Consider the following 20,728-nt stretch of genomic DNA (forward strand, 5'->3'; position numbering starts at 1 on the left):
GAGCCTTCAGAGAGAGTGTGCCCCCCCCCCCCCCTTGCCACACACACACCCTGATTCTGGACTTTTGGCCTCCAGAAATGTGAAAAAAAAATTCTGCTATTTTAAGCCACAAACTTTGTGGTAATTTGTTATAGAAGCCACAGGAGGCTGGGGGCAGTGGCTCACACCTGTAATCCCAGCACTTTGAGAGGCTGTGGCAGGTGAATTACTGAAGGTCAGGAGTTTGAGACCAGCCTGGCCAACATGGTAAAACTCCATCTCTACTAAAAATACAAAATTAGCCAGGCGTGGTGGCGTGCGCCTGTAATCCCAGCTACTCAGGAGGCTGAGGCAGAAGAATTACTTGAACCTGGGAGACAGAGATTGCAGTGAGTCACGATCGTGCCATTGCACTCCAGCCTGGACAAAAAGAGCGAAATTCTGTCTTGAAAAAAAAAAAAGAAAGCCACAGGAAACTAATACAAACACCCATTTTACAGACAGGGAAACTGATGAAGATGCTCTGGAGGAAATGAGCAACGAGGCTGCCCACAGCTCACAGCTGAGTGATATCCTGGTACAGTCAGAACAAAGGCAAATGATTCATCTTCAAGGAGCTACTAGGACGCTTGCAGCAGATAATTGATTCCCTTGAGGAGGAAGGCTGGAAAACTTCTGAGGGGAGGAGCAAAGACATGAGAAAGCTTGGTGATGCAAATGACCCAAAGGAAGGGAAGGGAAATGGATGAACAGGAGAGGGAGATAAGAAAGAAGATGCTGCAAAGGCTTTGGGGGGCTTTTGGGGTTCTAGCCTGAAGAATCTCCAGTGTCCATCACATATATAAAGGCAATGATTAAATGTTTCAAAAATGTTTCAGAGATTTATTACAAAGACAATATGAAATTGCTGGGGGAAAAAAACCCCCTGTTTTCATCTAAAAAATTCTGTTTGAATTTTCCTCCTTCAGAAAAATCTCCCAGAATTATATCAGATTTTAACAAAGAAGACAGTTCTCTGTTTGTTAAAAATAGCCCCAGTTCATGAGGTTTATGTGTATTAATGAGCATTCTACTGAATTCAAATCTGGGTGAGGACATAAAGACTACCTTTCACATTTCTTTCTTTTTTAAATAAGATTTGCCAAACAAAAATAAGATTTGCTTACAATATTACAACAAAAATAACATTATTTAAGGATAGTAATACAGCAACAACCCATGTTTGAAAGGCATTTTCAACACATGAAATGTTTTTATACCCTACCCATTTAACTCTCACAACAATTCCCAAGGTAGACATTATACTGATCATCTGTGCATTGTAGTTGAGGACAATGAGGGAGCTCTGGGAGCTGAAGCACTCTGTGCAGTCATATAACTAGTAAGAGATAACATGAGAGCTTGAAATTCTATGCTTTCTCCCACCATATATTTTAGCAAAAATACTTTCCTATAGAAAATTGGATTTACTCATTAAGGGTTAACATTTGAATTTACATAAGTCAACAGCTCTACTAAGTATGAGCATAACTTCCCTCACCTACATTCTTCTGCCAACAGTGTAATGGAATGTACTCAAATTCATAAAATTGAATTTCTTTAAAATATTTATTCTTAGTCCCCATTGGCATTTTAAAATGAGAATGTCTTACTAAAGTTTTGTTTTATCTGCAGAAGAGAATTGTTGACTTGTGCAAATTTAAAATCACAACCTAAACCATAAAAAATATTAAGTCAACATGACACTTTTAAGGACCTGTTATGCCTAAACTTCCTGGGTTAATATCACCTTGGAAAGAGTCACTTCCTCAAATTTTCTATGTGAATGACTTACTCTTCAGAAGTAAAGAGATCTATTCTCCCTAGAGAATATTTGCAAATCTTTTCACAATCAAGCTCCCCAAAAAAACAGCCTCTAATTTTTGATTTGCAAAAGAATTACACAGCATAAGAAAAAAATAGTCTTATAAAATCAAGTTCTAAAATGAGACAGCTGCAATAAACAGTCAAGACCAAGAGTTACTCAAAAGGTGTTTTCCTTTTGCTTTATAACACTAGCCAGCCCCTTCCTTGTGCCCTTCTCATTCTTAAAAGAGTAAAAACTAACTTCCAGTACATCCTGAAGAATAATATGAAACTTCAAGTTCTAACAGCTCCTAACCCCACAACACTTGAGAGGAATTCTGCTAGTTGCTTCCCTGACACCTTCTCTCCATTCTCCCTCCTAACTGATCCTGGTTTTATTCCAGAACTAACTTCTCCATCATGTAGCCCAAGTGAGGTAGGGAAGCTAAAAGCATCTCCTGCTCCTGGATAGCCCTTCATAAGTCTACAACAGTGATTCTCAAAGTCTCTAGACCAAAGCTTCAGCATTACTAGAGACTTAGACATGTAATTCTTGGCCCAACCCCAGATCTACTGAATGAGAAACTCTGGAGGTGGGCCCAGTGGTCAGTGTTTAAATAAGCCCTTAAGGTGATTCTGTTGTGTACTAAAGTTTAAGAACCAGAGATCATAGCCAGTGATCCCAGCCCTGGTTGCCCATCAAAATCACTGGATGCCCTAGTCCCATGCCCAAAGATTCTGATTTAATTGCTCTGGGATGGGGTCTGGGAAAGCGGATTTGTTAAAAAGTTCCCCAGGTGATTCTAGTGTACAGTCAGATTTGGGAAACACTGATCAAAGCCAATCAAACTAATCTAGTCTAAAATACTGAATTTTAGTGTCAATGAAGTGGATGCCCTCCAATATCCATGAGGCCAACTGATGACCAGAAGTGTCATTACTGTTACTGCAGCCACTGCTGGTAGCACAAGGGAACTGCAGGCTGATGAACTGGTATATGCCACTAAATGAATCATGCTGTTTTATTTCCTCAAGAGCAATGAGTCTTCGATAGCTCAGGAATGATGAATTTGTAAGGGGTGGAGGACACAAAGCCCAGCAGCTATTTAGCAGTGGTATGTTTTGGATGGAAAAGGACGAAAATAATTTGTGGTATGCCAGGACTTGAACTCAAGCAGTCTTAATCACTGTCCATGAAGGTTGTGACCAAGCAGTGTAAAACACAAGGGAAGACAACCTCACTGGGAAAGGTGGAGGAGGAAATAAAGACCTCACAAAGAATGGTGAAGTTCTGTTCATCTCCTCACACTAGGGAAATGACTCTTATGTATATAGAATGGCAATATCTGTATGATTGCCCGTAACATCTAAAAGGTCATATATTTCTGGAGTCAAAATTTATTTGGACCTAAATACTATGTCATTTATAATTCATATAAACTTTCCTTCCTTAATTGTAGGAAAAATTTCCTCTCATTTATCAGGAGAAACAAGCCATGAAGACAAAATACATGAGCCAACTTCAGTTAGAGATGGCCCAGCTCCTCGAATCATTGTCTAGTTTCTGAAGGGAAATGCTTTTGTTCCATGAGGCCCACCTAGGGTGGGAGCTAGAACTACAGATGGGTTTGCTGAGACCTGATACTAAAGGAGAATTTAGTCGCAGAGGCTCAGAAAGTACATTTCTCAGCCACAATCCAACTTAATAATTCTGTATTTTATCTATATGTGTTTCCATATTGTGAGGTGTAATTGATAGTGTGTGATTATTTAAGCAACATTTTGTCTTTTTTAGTGTTTCATAAAATAACAGTGGATCTTACAACTAATAGCATCTTAGATTTGATGAATTATGCTAATTAAATCAAACATTTATGACTCCCATTATGAATCAAGCTCCCGATTAGACTGGAAACAAAGGAATGGATGATGAAATAGAATTCCCATGCCTAAGAAGCTAGATGAAAAGAAAACAAACACAGGTATAATCAGAGCTACATATTTTGTGGTGGACACAGTATGTGTTATGATGGCTGGAGCACACTGTGGTTGTCTATTGGGTAGAATTGTGTGGTGTATGTGTGTGAGTGAGGGAGGAGGGATATAAAAGGGAGAAGGGATAAGAGATGAGGCTGGAAAGGTAGTCTGGGACCAGACTATTAATGACTCTAACACTAACCTAAGGAATTTAGGATTTATCCTTTAGGTCTGAGGTTCTTAAACATTTTGGTCTCATGACCCCTTCATACTCTTAAAATCTATTGAGGACTCCCCAAAGAGCTTTTCAAAATATGGGTTATATCTATCGATATTTACTATATTAAAAGTTAAAGCTGTAGGCCGGGTGCGGTGGCTCAAGCCTGTAATCCCAGCACTTTGGGAGGCTGAGACGGGCGGATCACGAGGTCAGGAGATCGAGACCATCCTGGCTAACACTGTGAAACCCCGTCTCTACTAAAAAATACAAAAAACTAGCCGGGCGAGGTCACGGGCGCCTGTAGTCCCAGCTACTTGGGAGGCTGAGGCAAGAGAATGGCATGAACCTGGGAGGTGGAGCTTGCAGTGAGCTGAAATCCGGCCACCGCACTCCAGCTCGGGCAAGAGTGAGACTCCGTCTCAAAAAAAAAAAAAGTTAAAGCTGTAAAACAAAAATTATTAACTCATAACAAACTCATTACTCTTAACAAATAGCATTTTTAATGAAAAAACATTTTCTAACACAAAAAATTAGAAGGATAGCATTGTTTTACAATTTTGTAAATCTCTTCAGTGTCTGGCTTATGAAAGACAGCTGGTTCTCTTATCAGCTTCTGCATTCAATCTGTTGCGCTATGTTATTTTGGTTGAAGTACAGTATATGGAAAAAAAATCTGGCTTTATAAATATGTATAGTTGGAAAAAGAAGGGCCTCACAGACTTCCTGTAAAGGCCTCAGCGGTCCCCAGGGACTCTTGGACCACATTATGAGAACTGCTGCTTTTGGTAATGCAAAGCCATGGAAAGATTATCAGATGACAAGCAGCTAATTTGGCAGTAATGTGAAGAGAAACTAGAAGAAGACCTGAGAATAGGACAATAAGCAGAGGACTATTAAAATGGTCCAGGAAAGAACATAGGAAGCTGTTCTCTAAAGCTGAGACAATGGGGATGCAGAGACATGAATGGATTCATGTGTTAAGTTCAATAGGAGCTAGTATCGCTAGTATACAAATGTATCCAGGGTAGGATGGGAGGCAAGTCAAGGATGGCTTCATGTATTTGGGGTTGCAAAATCTGGTTGGATGGCGATGATACAAAAGGTGTAGATACAGCATAAGAAGATCATTCCTGGTGTAAGCTGGCCAAAAAAAGAGAGGAAAAAAGAGAAGAAGAAGCAACAGCAGCAGAAGAAGAGGAAGAGGAGGAGGAGGAGGAAGAAGAAGAGGAGGAAGAGGAGGAGGAAGAGTAAGAAGAGGAGGAAGAGGAAGAGGAAGAAGAAGAAGAAGAAGGAGAAGGAGAAGGAGAAGAAGGAGAAGGAGAAGAAGGAGAAGAAGGAAAAGAAGGAGAAGAAGGAGAAGAAGAAGACAACAAACAAACAAAAATGAGTCAGCAAGGGAAACATGCAGATTCCTGACCCATGACTCTGGGAGATACAGACAAATGTGCAGATCCTGGGAAGCTTACCTCTTTAAACTACTGTACTCAATGCTGTTTAAAACAATACCAAATCTCTTCAAAACACAAATATCTCTGAGAGCTAAGGAGAGGGATTTCCTTAACTCTCCTTAACCAGTAAGCACATCTTGGTATTACTTAGTTTAGTCAAATTGCTTTCCATCTTAATGGAATACATGAGAACTTCAGATCACAGACCACCAGGAGGACATTTGAGATGAGAAGGTAGCATGTTGGGGGCTTTGTGTCTAATATGGGACAAAAATAAGCATGGAAGAAGAAAAAGAGAGGGAAATGTCAATCTCTTGAAGAAGATATAATTATGTGGATACTTCTAGTTTAAGAAGTAACTGGAAGAAAGAATAGTCACTGGGTAGCTGGTAGGCAAGAAGGAATGGTTAGAGCTGAAAAGGCACCAAAGAGAGTTCTCTCACTTTCAAGGGTTCTGCTCAGTTCCAGAGATCACATGAGAAGCAGATCATCCCATCAGAAAATAGGTTTTACGCGGAAATGAACTACCAAGTAGCTTCTCATTAGGCCCAGAAAAATCCACAGACAGGAAATATGGATTTGTGTGTGTGTTTGTGTGTAAACATATATATAATTCAAATCTGAGACTGAGACATGGTCTCCATGCCCCAGGTAAAGATGGCAGAAAAGGGGGTGTATTTTCCTTCTAAATTCTATAGGGTAGGGGTCCAAATCCACACCAGCAGTTCTTTTCTTTCCTTCTTCACCTCCTTTTCCTAAGATAGGGACTTACAGACAGTTCTCTAAGTTGAACAAAAAATTACTTTGAGTGATTTGACACAGACCAGTAGATGCAAAGGGTGCATGAATGAGCGAGCAGGGTGTACTAGAGTAACAATACAGAGCATGATTTAAGAAATTCAAATGTCTGGATGTATAGCAAACACTGAAGTTACAAAACATAATCACTGCTTAATTCTACGTATTTAAACCACTCTGATTTGAATAGATATTTATATGTAAAAACATCATATTTTCATAAAATAATAATTGCCTTAGTCTTCTTAACAAAGTGGCACAACAATTTTCCAGTACACAGTACCCAAGTAAACACCACATCTGCTAAATCAAGACTCAGATTCAGACCCTCCTCAGCAGTGGCATGGTCTTAAGGGGTTGTGAGGATGCTCTTTACCTTCCATTATTAAAAACTTTTTCAAAAAATTTTTTGTGATGTGGCTTGGCAAAAGCAGCCTTGATCACGTCAATTCCTTTCTCTGTAGAATAGGGTCAATAATAATGCCCCACTTGCCTTACAAGGTTGTTGTGAGGACCAAATTATGGAAAAATGCTTTGCAAACCAGAAGGTTCCACACAAATGTTAGTTACAGTAGAGCTCCTGGTTAGGTTGTCCTTATGTTTTCCAGGCAGGAAGGCAGTAAGAAAGCTGGCATTTATGTAGGACTTCTATATGGCATGTCATCTCACTCAATACCATCTCAGGTAGTGAGTGATCACATCCCATTTTACATCTAGAGCTCACTGAGGCTTAAGTAACTTACCTAAGGTAAGTCACCTAGAAAGTGGTAAAACTAGGATTTGAACCTGTCTGCTGTCTCAAAAACCCAGGTATTCTTAGCACGAGCTTTAATACCTAATTTATTACTTAGGTCTTGGAAAGAAAAATGAATGAGAGTATCTGGTTTTTCATAACCATAAAAACTCTCATCACCACCCTCATACTCAAGCTTTCCGCTGTTCCAATATATCATATAAAATGTGTTAAACCTTCTGAAAGGGCTAAAGCCAGTGGGATGAAACACTCAGTACTGCATTGTGGAGTAGAGCTCAGGTAATAAAAACAAAGGCAGAGATAGTTGTAACAAAAGTAAACAATTAAAACCTCAATAGCATTGCCTGCCAAAGACTGCATCCCTTAGCCCCAACTGGGCACATACAAGCCTCAATGACTATCAATTATGATTCAGTGATCTAAAAAGCACCTTTTTATTTTGGTCTTACTATCTTAGTCTGTTTAGGGTTGCTATAAAGAAATACCTGAGGCTGTGTAATTCATAAAGAAAGAGGTTTATTTGGCTCACAGTTCTGCAGGCTAAACAAGAAGCACGGCACCAGCATCTGCCTCTCATGAGGGCCTTAAGCTGCTTCCACTGGTGGTGGAAGGTAAAGGGGAGCCAGTATGTGCAGAGATCACATGGTGAGAGAGTGGATGCAAGGTAGAGGGAGGTGCCAGATTCTTTTAAACAACCAGTTCTTGGGGCATCTCTCGAGGTAACAAAAGAGCTAGAACTTACTCACTTCCCTTCTCCCGGAGAGGGCACTAATCTATTAATGAGAGATCCACCTCCATGACTCAAACACCACTCATTTAGCCCCACCTCCAAAATGGGATAAAATTTCAACATTAGACTTGGAGGGATCAAATATCCAAATCCCAGCACTCATCTAATATCACTTGCAAGATGCAAACTTCACTGCTTATGGGCTTGAACTGTCCCTATCTTAGCTATAAGGGCAGCAGAGGGACCACACTGCTGGGTTTTCCTGTGTGTGGTAGGACACCAGGGCAGAATGAAGAAAAGGGCACATATGCAGGGGTCAGAGAGACATGATTGTGAACTGAACTCACTGGGCACCCTGGGCCAGTCCTTGCTTATCCATCTGTAACGCTTCTTCATCTTGAAACATTTTCCTCTGGAATAATTGAGGAGATTTAGGTAAACTGTCAGCAAATCCTTGTGAACACAGTAGGCACTCAGTAGGGTATAGCTTCTATATTAATAATAACTTATGAACTGGCTAATATCCACTAGTAAGTGTTTCTGTTTTTTTAAACAAATAGATATTCTCTGTAATAGACTAAAGATAACTGCTACAAACTGTTACTCCTCTTTTCTTTGAAAAGTGACGCCTAATTCCTCTTCCCCTGAGTTACTGTTGGTCTTACTTCCTCAGATAGTACAATGTGGCATGAGTATTATTCTGGGACTTCCAAGGCTAATTCATCATAAGTCTTCTAAGCTTTGCCCAAGTCTCATACTGGTAGCTGCCATATAAGAAGTCTGATCACTCTGAAGCCACCATATTGTGGGGGAGCCCCAACTTTCCATGTGAGAAGGCCTCAGGGAGCCCTCAGCCGTTGGGAGTCATTCCAGCCTAGGTCCCAAACACTCTGCAGTGGAGGCAGTAGGTTCTGCTAAGTCCTGCTCAAATTACAGATTCATGAGTGAAATAAATAACTGTTATTGCTTTAAGCCACAAGGTTTTAGACTAGTTTGTTATATAACAATGAAAAACCAGAATACTCAATCATGATTTTTCAATCCAAATTAAAAATATATTTTCATATATTTTTATCACGAGTTATATAAAATATATGAGTTATATAAAATAACATATTGTGTGTTGATGCTAGTTCTCAAGTCTATTTTAGACACAGACTAAATGTCTTAAAAAATCTTATTTGTGGACAATGTTAACATACACATAACTTAATAACTGGCTGACCAGTGACATATAGGATCTATTGTGTGTATATACATGTCAGTAATCAGGGTGGTTTAGTGAGGGCCACTGTCTACCTCCTAACCAGCAGGAAACTACATATTCTGGACTGTCTGCATTTCCCAGCAAGCTTTGCAAACAGCAAGGTGTTAAGACACAGTTGTTTTCTGTAGCTAGCCAGATGACGTTTGAACCCCCTTCAGCAAATTCAGAGTTGCTCAGTATAGGAGGATGGACTTCATCATAGGATAAGTCTTATCTCTCTGGACTGCAGGATAATTTACTGATGCCTTTCAAATAACATACGACCCTAAAATATTACGCAAACTTTGGGGCATACAGTCGGCATAGGTGAACTCAGCAAACATTTTGCTGTTCCAAAATCTACTCTGTTGTTCTTTATTTCCCGTTTTTCTGGCTACAAAGCCTTCCTCCCCTTCTCTGAGGGGTATGTGTCCGTGTGTATGTAAAATCCTATTTACCCTTCATATGTCTACTCTCCCATCAAGGCAGAGTTAATCATTCCTTGATGACATTGCTTCTTCCATCTTTAAAGCCTATTCTTTAGCAAACAAGCTTATCATTTTTTAAAAAAGCAACAAACTGACAGTCCCATAGAACACATGGAAAAGGAACATGAGAAAGTCCCTATAACACTTGGCGACTTTCCACCGGGCTGAAACAGGCTGACGTGATATGTGTTTTAGGGATTAGAATTCAGCAGAAGAAATGAGTCAATTAAAACACCCGGCCAGAATGCTGTCTGTAGATAAAGTGCTTTGCACTGGGGGTACAACATAAGCTGAATTACTAAATTCTAAGGGCTGACTGACTGGTGATTTGCATCTCAATATCTTTTCCTCTTATTCTCTCAACAAAAGTTAACAAGGAGCCACTTAGCCTAGGAAAGATAGGTACTTCATTTACCTTAGCAAGAACAAGATAGACAACTAACTCACAATTTTCCAACTCACTGGCTTTGGTTTGACCTGGAGTGGGTAATGCCTACTGTCTTAAGTGGGTTAACTGGAACATCAAACCCACCAATTGGTTTTGGCTTTTACATTTATTCAGTAGCAATTCTAATCCCAAAGAAAGTACAATCACTACATGGCAATTGGTGCTTTGTGGCAGTATACACAAAACACATGAGTGATGTGCAGAAAGTCATAATTGAACACTCTTTATTCCATCATAAAACCAAGAAGTCATATTTTCACCACTTGTTATTTGAGAACCATGTATAACTATGCATAACATTTTAAGCCAAAGGCTGTATGGCAACAAGTTCTATGTGTTAAAATACAGAAAACACCATTTCCTCTTCATGAGGAATCTACAGCAAGTCATCCTGGAAGAACACTAAACCAAAGGCAATAATGTTTTTGGACACTCATTCCCAAATTAACTATGCTTAACACATCAATTTAGAATTATTATAATGGAGTATAAGTTATAACTGATGTCCAAGTTACAACTATAACTGATATTAAAACTTCCCTTTGGAATTCAGGAAAAACTGACAAGCACTAACATTAAAACAGAGATCTTAGCATGACTTAATGCTTGATACTTCATCTAGATGAAGCAGAGTGAAACTTTACTGTCCTCTTTCACTGATCCAACCCTGGTCTTCATCCAAAAAGTAAGTTCTGGGCATCCAGCAAATAATAACATTGGTATATTTTAAGAAAGAAGAAATGCAGTGTCAACTTACTTAACAGCTGGCAATAGAGGGCCTGTAAACTTCTCTTCATGGTATCATCTGGTCCTGCTTATCCTCCAGTTTATTCATGATTCTGTCTAGGAAATTGGGAGAAGAAAATTGTTACATCTGAGGAACATAATTTAAAAATCAGAAAGAACATAATTTAAAAATCAGAAAGAAAGGATCATAATTTAAAAATCCTCAATAGGATCTTGGTTGTAAATCCTAACTTACCCAATTTCGAAGAGAAAAAATCTTGGGATAAATACACCACAAACAGTTTAATTTATAATGGTGTATGTTATAAAATTACCAACGAATCAACTGGTCGAATCCTGAAACTATACACCCCACTGAAGGAAGCTCATAGGGGCAGTTACTGAGAATCTGGGTTCAGAATTGAATACTTTTTTTCATGAATCTCTCATGAATCTCTATAATCACACGAGAAACAAAAAATTTCTCTTCTCATCTCATTTCTGCTAAGGCGCTCACAAAACAAGCAAACACCCAAATAAAACAAACAAAAAACAAGCTAGAAAGCTTTGCCACACTTGAAACTGTATTATTTTAAATGATTTTTCTATTATTTTCTGATTTCAAGGATACGTCTGGTATGGACTATTTAGAAAAAGTAAACAGAAAATACAGATAAAAATAAACAAGAAAATATATATTATCCATAATCCCATGAATAAGAGGTGATTAGCACCCACATTTTAGAGTGTATCTCTTTAGCCTTTTGAATGTGCACTTCTATTGGTCTGTTTAATTTTATATTTAATTTTTAATTTAATTTTTCTCCCTAGCAGCAGAAATATCTTTGTGCTGTTACTATTACTTTACAATTTTATTTTACATGGCAAACTGTGTTTCTTTAAGATAAATTCCTAGAAACTGAAACGCACTATGGAAGGACATAAATTAAGGCTTTTTGAAATAAATATATTACCAAATTGCTCCTCACCAATACCAGCATATTAGAACAACCATTAGAGTACATTCTACCCAAGAAAGAAATTAACAATTTCATCTCTGCCAATAGGCAAATATTTGGTCTCAATGTTTTAATTTGCTTTTTATGTTTATTGGCCATTTGTATATAAAATTTTTTAAATGTATATTATTTAACAATTCTCTACTAGCATGCCAGGATTTTTGTTTTCTCATGACATCCCAAGTAGAACTACCTATCTTTAAATTTTTTAATTGAGATATAACTCATATATAAAATTCAGCCTTTAAGGTATACAATTCAGTGATTGGGAATATATTCAAAAGTTGTCCAACCATCACCACTACCTAATTCCAGAATGTTTTCATCACTCAGAAATGAAATCACCATGTTTGCTATAAGTCACTCCCCATTTTCCCCTCCTTTGGCAACCACTAATCTATTGTCTGTATGGATTTGGCCATTCTGGACATTTTATATAAACAGAATCATATGTGTCTGGCTCTTCCACTCAGCATAATGTTTTTATTTTATTTTATGGTGTTTTTTGAGATGGAGTCTCACTCTGTTGCCAGGCTGGAGTGCAGTGGCGTGATCTCAGCTCCACCTCCTGGGTTCAAGCGATTCTCATGCCTCAGCCTCCTGAGTAACTGGGATTACAGGCACGCGCCACCACACCCAGCTAATTTTTATATTTTTAGTAGAGACAGGGTTTCACCATGTTGGCCAGGATGGTCTTGATCTCCTGAACTCATGATCTGCCCATCTCAGCCTCCCAAAGTGCTGGGATTACAGGCATGAGCCACTGTGCCTGGCCTCAGCATAATGTTTTTAAGGTTCATCAATGTTATATAACATTCTAGCTTTTCAAGCGTTTTTTTAATAAGAATTCTACCTACCTCACAGACATTCTACCATGGTTAGAAAGGCCTTCCTTAGTCCAAGATTATATAAATACTTGCCCATATTTTCTTCCTGATATGGTTTGGCCATGTCCCTACCCAAACCTCACCTTGAATTTTCATGTATTGTGGGAGTGACCTGGTGGCAGGTAATTGAATCATAGGGGTGGGTCATTCCCATGCTGTTCTCGTGATGGTGAATAACTCTCACAAGATCTGATGGTTTTAAAAATGGGAGATTCCCTGTACAAGCTCTCTCTCTCTGCCTGCCGCCATCCACATAAGATGTGACTTGCTCCTCCCTTGACTCCCACCATGATGGTGAGGCCTCCCCAGCCATGTGGAACTGTAAGTCCGTTAAACCTCTTTCTTTTCTAAATTGCCCAGTCTCGGGTATGTCTTTATTAGTAGCATGAAAACAAACTAACACACTTCCAGTAATTTTTATTTCGTGTATTACATTCTAAATGCTTTTGTATTCTTAGATATTATCAACCAAAAATAAAATTCTAAGCACCCCAACTGACTGAATGGCTCCCTCCTCTCAGTCAAGGGAATTCCAAAGAAACCTGAAAAACTAGCTCAAGCCATGATGGGAAGTGGGGGTCAGACATGCCTCATTATACTTTCTTCCCTTTGGATTTGAGGCAAAACTGACCAGCATTAACATTAAAACAGTGATCTTAGAACTCACCGAACAGATTGTGTGTAGTAACAAGATACCAAAATCCAACCTGACTCTACTTTAGCATCACATGACAGATAGCAGGCCCTGAAAAATATCAAAGTATTTTATCCAAAAACATATTTCTTTGACATATTTTAAATGGTCCTGCAAAGCTATCTCTTGTGGAGGAAAATTTACACACTGTAGAGAATCCCCTTGCCTTTCCAGGTCTTTTTCTGATCCTGGAGAGATTAGCTGAGAGTCTAGCACCTTTTAAATGTCCGAATAGGAAACATTAGCCATATATTACTTCTTTTCTTTTCTTTTTTTTTTTTTTTGAGATGGAGTCTCGCTGTGTCACCCAGGCTGGAGTGCAGTGGCCTGATCTCAGCTCACTGCAAGCTCCGCCTCCCGGGTTTACACCATTCTCCTGCCTCAGCCTTCCGAGTAGCTGGGACTACAGATGCCCGCCACCTCGCCCAGCTAGTTTTTTGTATTATTTTTAGTAGAGACGGGGTTTCACCATGTTAGCCAGGATGGTCTGATCTCCTGACCTCGTGATCCGCCCTTCTCGGCCTCCCAAAGTGCTGGGATTACAGGCTTGAGCCACCGTGCCCGGCCCATCCATATATTACTTCTACGGGCAGTCATTTTATGTGCATAATGAGAACCTTGGTTTCTGCTACCCATTAGCTTAACCCAGATCCTCCTTTCTATTGATTCCAGGTCTTCAAATAATATTAATAACTCCTTCAACCAACTGCCAATCAGAAAATCTTTGAATCCACCTATGATCTTTAAGCCCTTGCTTTGAGTTGTCCCACCTTTCTAGACCGAAACAATGTATACCTCAACGTATTGACTGATGTCTTATAAAACTTATAAAACCAGGTTGTAACCCAACCACCTTGGACACCTGCTCTCAGGACCTCCAGAGGCTGTTGCAGGTCATGGTCCTCACATTTGGCTCAGAAGAAATCTCTTCAAATATTTTATGGAGTTTGGTTTTTTCATCAACAATCTGTTTCTGGACTTTGTATTAAGTTTTACATTTTTCTGTTTGCTCATTCTTCAACTAGAACAATAAGTGTTCAAATTAAACCACTGGTACATTGAGTTCTCTATTATTACTCTTTTTAAAAATATTTGTTATTTGAGCTGGTTTTTTTACCTCACTCCAAAATTAACTTTAAGATCACTTTATTAAAATCCAGAAAAGGTACACTGGGATTATAGTCAGAATTATCTTCTATTTGCTTTATTAATTTCGGAGAGACTGATTTGATATCTCATCAAAATCCAGCTGGGGTGAGGAAGAACATAAGTATTCCAAAACTTATTGCTCTGGAAATCAGAAGAATTCCTTTCTGGGGCTGGGAAGTGCTCTTTTTTGGGGCATGGGGTACAACAGCTCAATGACTTTTTTGGTTAGGCAAATTCGTCCCCTACCACCAGTGTGATTTGTATGAGGAAGGAAAAGAAAGAGAGAGCTAAAGTGCTCTACATTATACAAAAATTAATTAGGGGCTGGGCGTGGTGGCTCACGCCTGTTATCTCAGCACTTTGGGAGGCTGAGGCAGGTGAATCAGGAGATTGAGGTCAGGAGATTGAGACCATCCTGGCTAACACGGTGAAACCCCATCTCTACTAAAAATACAAAAAATTAGCCGGGTGTGGTGGTGGGTGCCTGCAGTCCCAGCTACTCACAGGGCTGAGGCAGGAGAATCGCTTGACCCCAGGAAGCGGAGACTGCAGTGAGCCAAGATCGTGCCATTGCATTCCAGCCTAGGCGACAGAGTGGAACTCTGTCTCAAAAAAAAACAAAAAAACAAAAAAACAAACAAAAAAAAAATTAGGAGGTTTGAGTTTCCAGAGGCTATGGCTAGGAAAAAGGAGTTAAGGATCTAGAAATTAGAGAGGCTGAGGAGATGATACACAAGAAATACTGAGACAGGAAGAGGCAACTCCAAAAGATGGTAGCAGGTGGGACCTAAGGATGAAGGATAAAGTGAGAAATTCTCCACAGGAGATGCCCATGAATGTTAAGATGTCTAATACTTAATTTTTCATCGCTTCTTGTTTTATGCACATATACACTATATATGTATTAGTCTGTTTTCATGCTGCTGATAAAGACATACCCAAGACTGGGTAATTTATAAAGAAAAAGTGGTTTAATGGACTCACAGCTCCACATGGCTGGGGAGGAGTCACAATCACGGTAGAAGGCAAAAAGCACATCTTACATGGCAGCAGGCAAGATAGAAAAGAGCCAAGCAAAAGGGATTTCCCCTTATAAAACCATAGGATCTCATGACACTTACACACTACCATGAGAAAATTATGGGGAAAACCACCCCCATGATTCAATTATCTTCCACTGAGTCTCCCCTCCCACAACACGTGGGAATTATGGGAGCTACAATTTAAGATGAGATTTGGGTGGGAACACAGCCAAACCATATCAATATGCTCCATCTGTATTCCTTCTCCACAATGCTTATCCATCACTAGTATTGTCAAAACTTCAGTAAAAGTCTGACACAAAACAGCCTTGTATTAGTGATGCTTGACAGGGGCAATAAAAGAGAAGAGATCATGTCCCAAGTCAAGGGTGACCCAGGAGCAGTCAGAGGCAGCAGCCCTAGGAGCCACAACAATGGTTGGTGGGTATATGTGGAGCGTTTAGAATGTGGTAAGCATTCAATAAATGCTTAGTAAATAAATAATGGATGAATGAATAAATAAATGATCAATAACAAGAGAACAGAGATACAGTTGTGGTTTAATATACTGATCAAGGGGATCATAAGTCCTTCAGTAGTCTCTGGAAATTCTTAAAGATTTTTGAAAAAGTGACAGACTTCCCATAATACATGAAACAGGTTCACCTTATTCAGTTATCAAAAACAACTGAGTCTATAAATCTGGGAGATTTGGGTTCAACTGGGTTACACAGGGTTATCCCAACTAGAAGCACCATTTGGCTATTTATTAAAAATTAATCTTAATTAGGTCTTCTTTCAGAGTTTCAGTGTTTTCCTTTCATTTAAGTTCTACAGTCCTGTCAAGTTTTATAGCTTTTAGACATTTTATATTTATTTTTTCACAGTGATAGAATTTCTGTTTCCATTATATTTCCTAATTGCCTCTACATAAAAATGACTGACATTCATTTTGTGACCTAACTGAACTAACTTACTATTCTAATGATGGTTTCTCAGCTGAGTCTCTTGGGTCAATTGTGCTGCTTTGGATAGATGGCAAACCACAATTAGATTCCATCAAAAGTCTCTTTTAACCATATAGTAGAAAATATTAATCACATCTGTCTGGTGCCTCAGGGAATAATTCAGGAAGATGATAACTAATTTGGGGGATGAAATCCTAAGAAAGTATAGAGTTACATCTAAAAGGACTGCATAAAGGAAAAACAACCCACCCTTGCAACCCATGCTCCAGGCCCATGCCTACAGACCCAATAACAGGCCTACTACAGTAGTTTTAGGCTCCAGGTTCAATTCCATATACTCAGGCACCAGGCTGACCACCTGCTGACCCAGACATGAAGCCAGGCTGCCTGAGGACTCCAACTGCACACTTGCTCATGGACCATACCAGATGACCTTTTCAGAATCTCTGGACAGGTTGACTGGTAAAGGGCTTTCCCAAACAAAGCAAGTCTGCAAATACTGAAATAAGTTCCTACTTCTTCAAATGCACAGACACTGACACAAGGCAACAAGGATGAAGAACAATCAAAGAAACATGACACCACCAAAGAACAAAATTAAGCAACAGTGACCAACCCCAAAGAAATGGAGACTTATAAACTGCCTAATAAAGATTTAAATAATTGTATAACCAGCCTGGGCAACAAGGCAAGAACCTATTTCTACAAAAAAAAAAAATTTAAAAATTAGCTGGGCATGGTGATGTATGCCTATGGTCTCAGCTACTTGAGAGGCTGAGGTAGAAGGATTGCTTGAGTCTGGGAAGTTGAAGCTGTAGTGAGCCATAATCATGCTCCAGCCTGGGTGACAGAGTGAGAAAAAAAAGTACAAATAATTGTATGAAGGAAGCTAACTGCAGGGAAACAATTCAACGAAATCAGGAGAATAATATATCCAGAACCTACAAAGAACTCAAACAAATTTACAAGAAAAAACCCCATCAAAAAGTGGGCAAAGGATATGAACAGACACTCCGCAAAAGAAGACATTTATGTAGCCAACAGACACATGAAAAAGTGCTCATCATCACTGGCCATCAGATAAATGCAAATCAGAACCACAATGAGATACCATCTCACACCAGTTAGAATGGTGATCATTAAAAAGTTAGGAAACAACAAGTGCTGGAGAGGATGTGGAGAAATAGGAATACTTTTACACTGTTGGGGGCTGTAAACTAGTTCAACCATTGTGGAAGGCAGTGTGGAAATTCCTCAAGGATCTAGAACTAGAAATACCATTTGACCAGCCATCCCATCACTGGGTATATACCCAAAGGATTATAAATCATGCTGCTATAAAGACACATGCACACATATGTTTATTGTGGCACTATTCACAATAGCAAAGACTTGGAACCAACCCAAATGTCCATCAATAACAGACTGGATTAAGAAAATGTGGCACATATACACCATGGAACACTATGCAGCCACAAGAAAAGAGTTATTGTCTTTTGTAGGGACATGGATGCAGCTGGAAACCATCATTCTCAGCAAACTATCTCAAGAACAGAAAACCAAACACTGCATGTTCTCACTCATAGGTGGGAATTGAACAATGAAAACACTTGGACACTGGAAGGGGAACATCACATACCATGGCCTGTCGTGGGGTGTGACGGGGGGGAGGGATAGCATTAGGAGATATACCTAATGTAAATGACGAGTTAATGGGTACAGTGCACCAACATGGCACATGTATACATATGTAACAAACCTGCACATTGTGCACATGGACCCTAGAACTTAAAGTATAATGCAAAAACAAAAAATTTAAAAAAATGACCAAAATGAGAAATGTAATGGAAATTGAAATTATTTAAAAACAAGAAAACAAAGTAGACAATTCTGTAGATGAAAAATATAATACAACGAAAGAAATGAAAAATGCAACAGAAGGCATCAAAAACAGAAATGGTCAAGCAGAAGAAAAATTTGTGAACTTGAAGACAAGTTATTTGAAAATATGTGGTCAGAGGAGAAAAAAATAATAAAAAGGAATTATAGGAGGTTTAAGAAAAAGACAAAGGAACAAAAGTTTAAAAATAAATAATAGAAAAGTTTTCAAATTGGGAAAAGATATAAATATCCAGGTACAGGAAGGTCAAAGGCCTCCAATAAGATTCAATTGAAACAACACAGATGATATATTATAATTGAACTGTTAAAAATGAAAGACAAAGAGGGGGTCCTGAAAGCAGCAAGAGAAAAGAAGCAAATAACATAAAATGGGAGTTCCTAAGGCTGCAGTTTCTCAGCAGAAACCTTCTAGGTGAAGAGAGAGTGGGATGATATATTCAAAGTGCTGAAGGAAAAAAAAAATTGCCAAAAAAACCCCTGAAACCAGCAAAGCCGTCTTTCTGAAATAAAGAAGACATAAAGACTTCTCCAGGCAAACAAAAGCTGAAAGAGTTCATCACCACCAGGCGTGTCTTACAAGAAGTGCTAAAGGGAGTTCTCTGAGCTAAAAGAACAGAACACTAATTAATACAAGAAAACATATGAAAGCATAAAACTTACTGGTAAAAATAAGTGGATAGTCAAATTCAGAATACTTTAATACTATAATGGTGGCATGTAAATCACCTTTATCTTTAGTATGGAGGTTAAAATATAAAACATTTAAAATAATAAGAGCTATGGTAATTTGTTAAAGGATACACAATATAAAAGATATAAACTGTAACATCAAAAATATAAAATATAGAGAAGTGGAGTAAAATTGCACAGGTTTGTTTTGCATTCAAAGTTAAGTTGTTATCAGCTTGAAAAAAGGCTTTTATAAGTTGCTTTATGTAAGCCTCATGGTAATCACAAAGCAAAACACTATAGTATACCCACAAAAGTAAAAACAAGTAAAAAAAAAAAAAATAAGGAAATACCCTCACACATTTGGTGTCAGAAGTGTTGAGTAGTATGAGAGTAAAGGGAAATAAACAAATTTATTCAAATGTATTTATTTGAATAATTTTTTAATTCAAAAGTGGAATAACCTAGAAGAAATGAATAAACTTCTTTCCTTCTCAAAAGTCCTTACTTATCAATAATTACCTTGATTATAAATGGATTACATTATCAAATCAAGAAACATAAGTCGGGCATGGTGGTGTACGCCTATAGTCCTAGCTAGTCAGGAGGCTGAGGCAGGAGGATCACTTGAGCCCAGGAGTTTGAGACTACAATGAGCTATGATAATGCTGCTGCACTCCAGCCTTGTCAACACAGTGAGACTTCATCTCTTAAAAAAAATGACTGAAGGAGTAATTTAAAAAAAAAAGACTCAACTATATACTGCCTACAAGAGACTCATTTCACCTTTAAGGACACATACGAAATGAAAGTGAAGGGATAGAAAAATAATCCATGCAAGCAGAAATAAAAAGAGAGCAGGGTAACTATATTTTTATCGGATGAAAAAGACTTTTAGTCAAACACTTTAAAAAAAAAACACAAGGCCGAGACGGGCGGATCACGAGGTCAGGAGATCGAGACCATCCTGGCTAACACGGTGAAACCCCGTCTCTACTAAAAAAACACACAAAAAAATTAGCCGGGCGAGATGGCGGGCGCCTGTAGTCCCAGCTACTCGGGAGGCTGAGGCGAGAGAATGGCGTAAACCCGGGAGGCGGAGCTTGCAGTGAGCTGAGATCCGGCCACTGCACTCCAGCCTGGGCGACAGAGCGAGACTCCGTCTCAAAAAAAAAAACACAAAAAAACAAAAAACATCATTATATAAGGATGAAAGCTTCAATTCATCAAGAGTATATAACAACTATAAATACATATGCATCCAACATTGGAGCACCTACATATATAAAAAATATTAATAGATCTGAAAGGATAGATAGACTCTTAATAATAGCAGGGGACTTCAAGGCTCCACTTTCAATAACGGACAGATTATCCAGACAGAAGACTAAGAAAGCAATATTGACTTAAACTACATTTTAGAGCAAATGGGACAGACATATCTAGAATATTCCACCTAAGAGCAGCAGAATACACATTCTTCTTGAGCACACATAAAACATTTTCCAGGACAGACTATACATAACACAAGTCTTAAGTTTAAGGAGATCTAAATCATATGAAATGTATTTTCCAACCACAATGGTATAATACTAATAGTCAATAACAAGAGGAATTTCAGAAAATTCACAAACACTAGAAATTAAACAACATGCCCCTGAGCAACCAAACAATGAATTAATGGGAAGAATAAAAATTATCTTGAGACAAATGAAAACAAGCACATAATACACCAAAGCTTAAAGGATGCAAAACAAAA

The 20,728-nt window shown here is 38.6% G+C and overlaps 1 protein-coding gene across 2 annotated transcripts in view; it reads right to left on the bottom strand.

Moving 5' to 3' along the window:
- TMEM108 (transmembrane protein 108) overlaps positions 1-20,728 on the bottom strand; it is a 355,944-nt gene that overhangs the window by 159,085 nt on the left and 176,131 nt on the right. The window contains exon 3 of one of the 2 annotated variants that reach the window (XM_033212658.1): positions 10,691-10,772. In XM_033212658.1, the coding sequence (XP_033068549.1) occupies positions 10,691-10,730 (40 nt within the window). In that variant the 5' untranslated portion in view covers positions 10,731-10,772. Of the gene's footprint in view, positions 1-10,690; positions 10,777-20,728 lie in introns of both variants that reach the window. The other variant, XM_033212657.1, reaches the window with a different exon arrangement.

This window comes from Trachypithecus francoisi, unplaced genomic scaffold, assembly GCF_009764315.1.
Source record: "Trachypithecus francoisi isolate TF-2019V2 unplaced genomic scaffold, Tfra_2.0 Lachesis_group0, whole genome shotgun sequence".
Lineage (NCBI taxonomy): Eukaryota > Metazoa > Chordata > Mammalia > Primates > Cercopithecidae > Trachypithecus > Trachypithecus francoisi.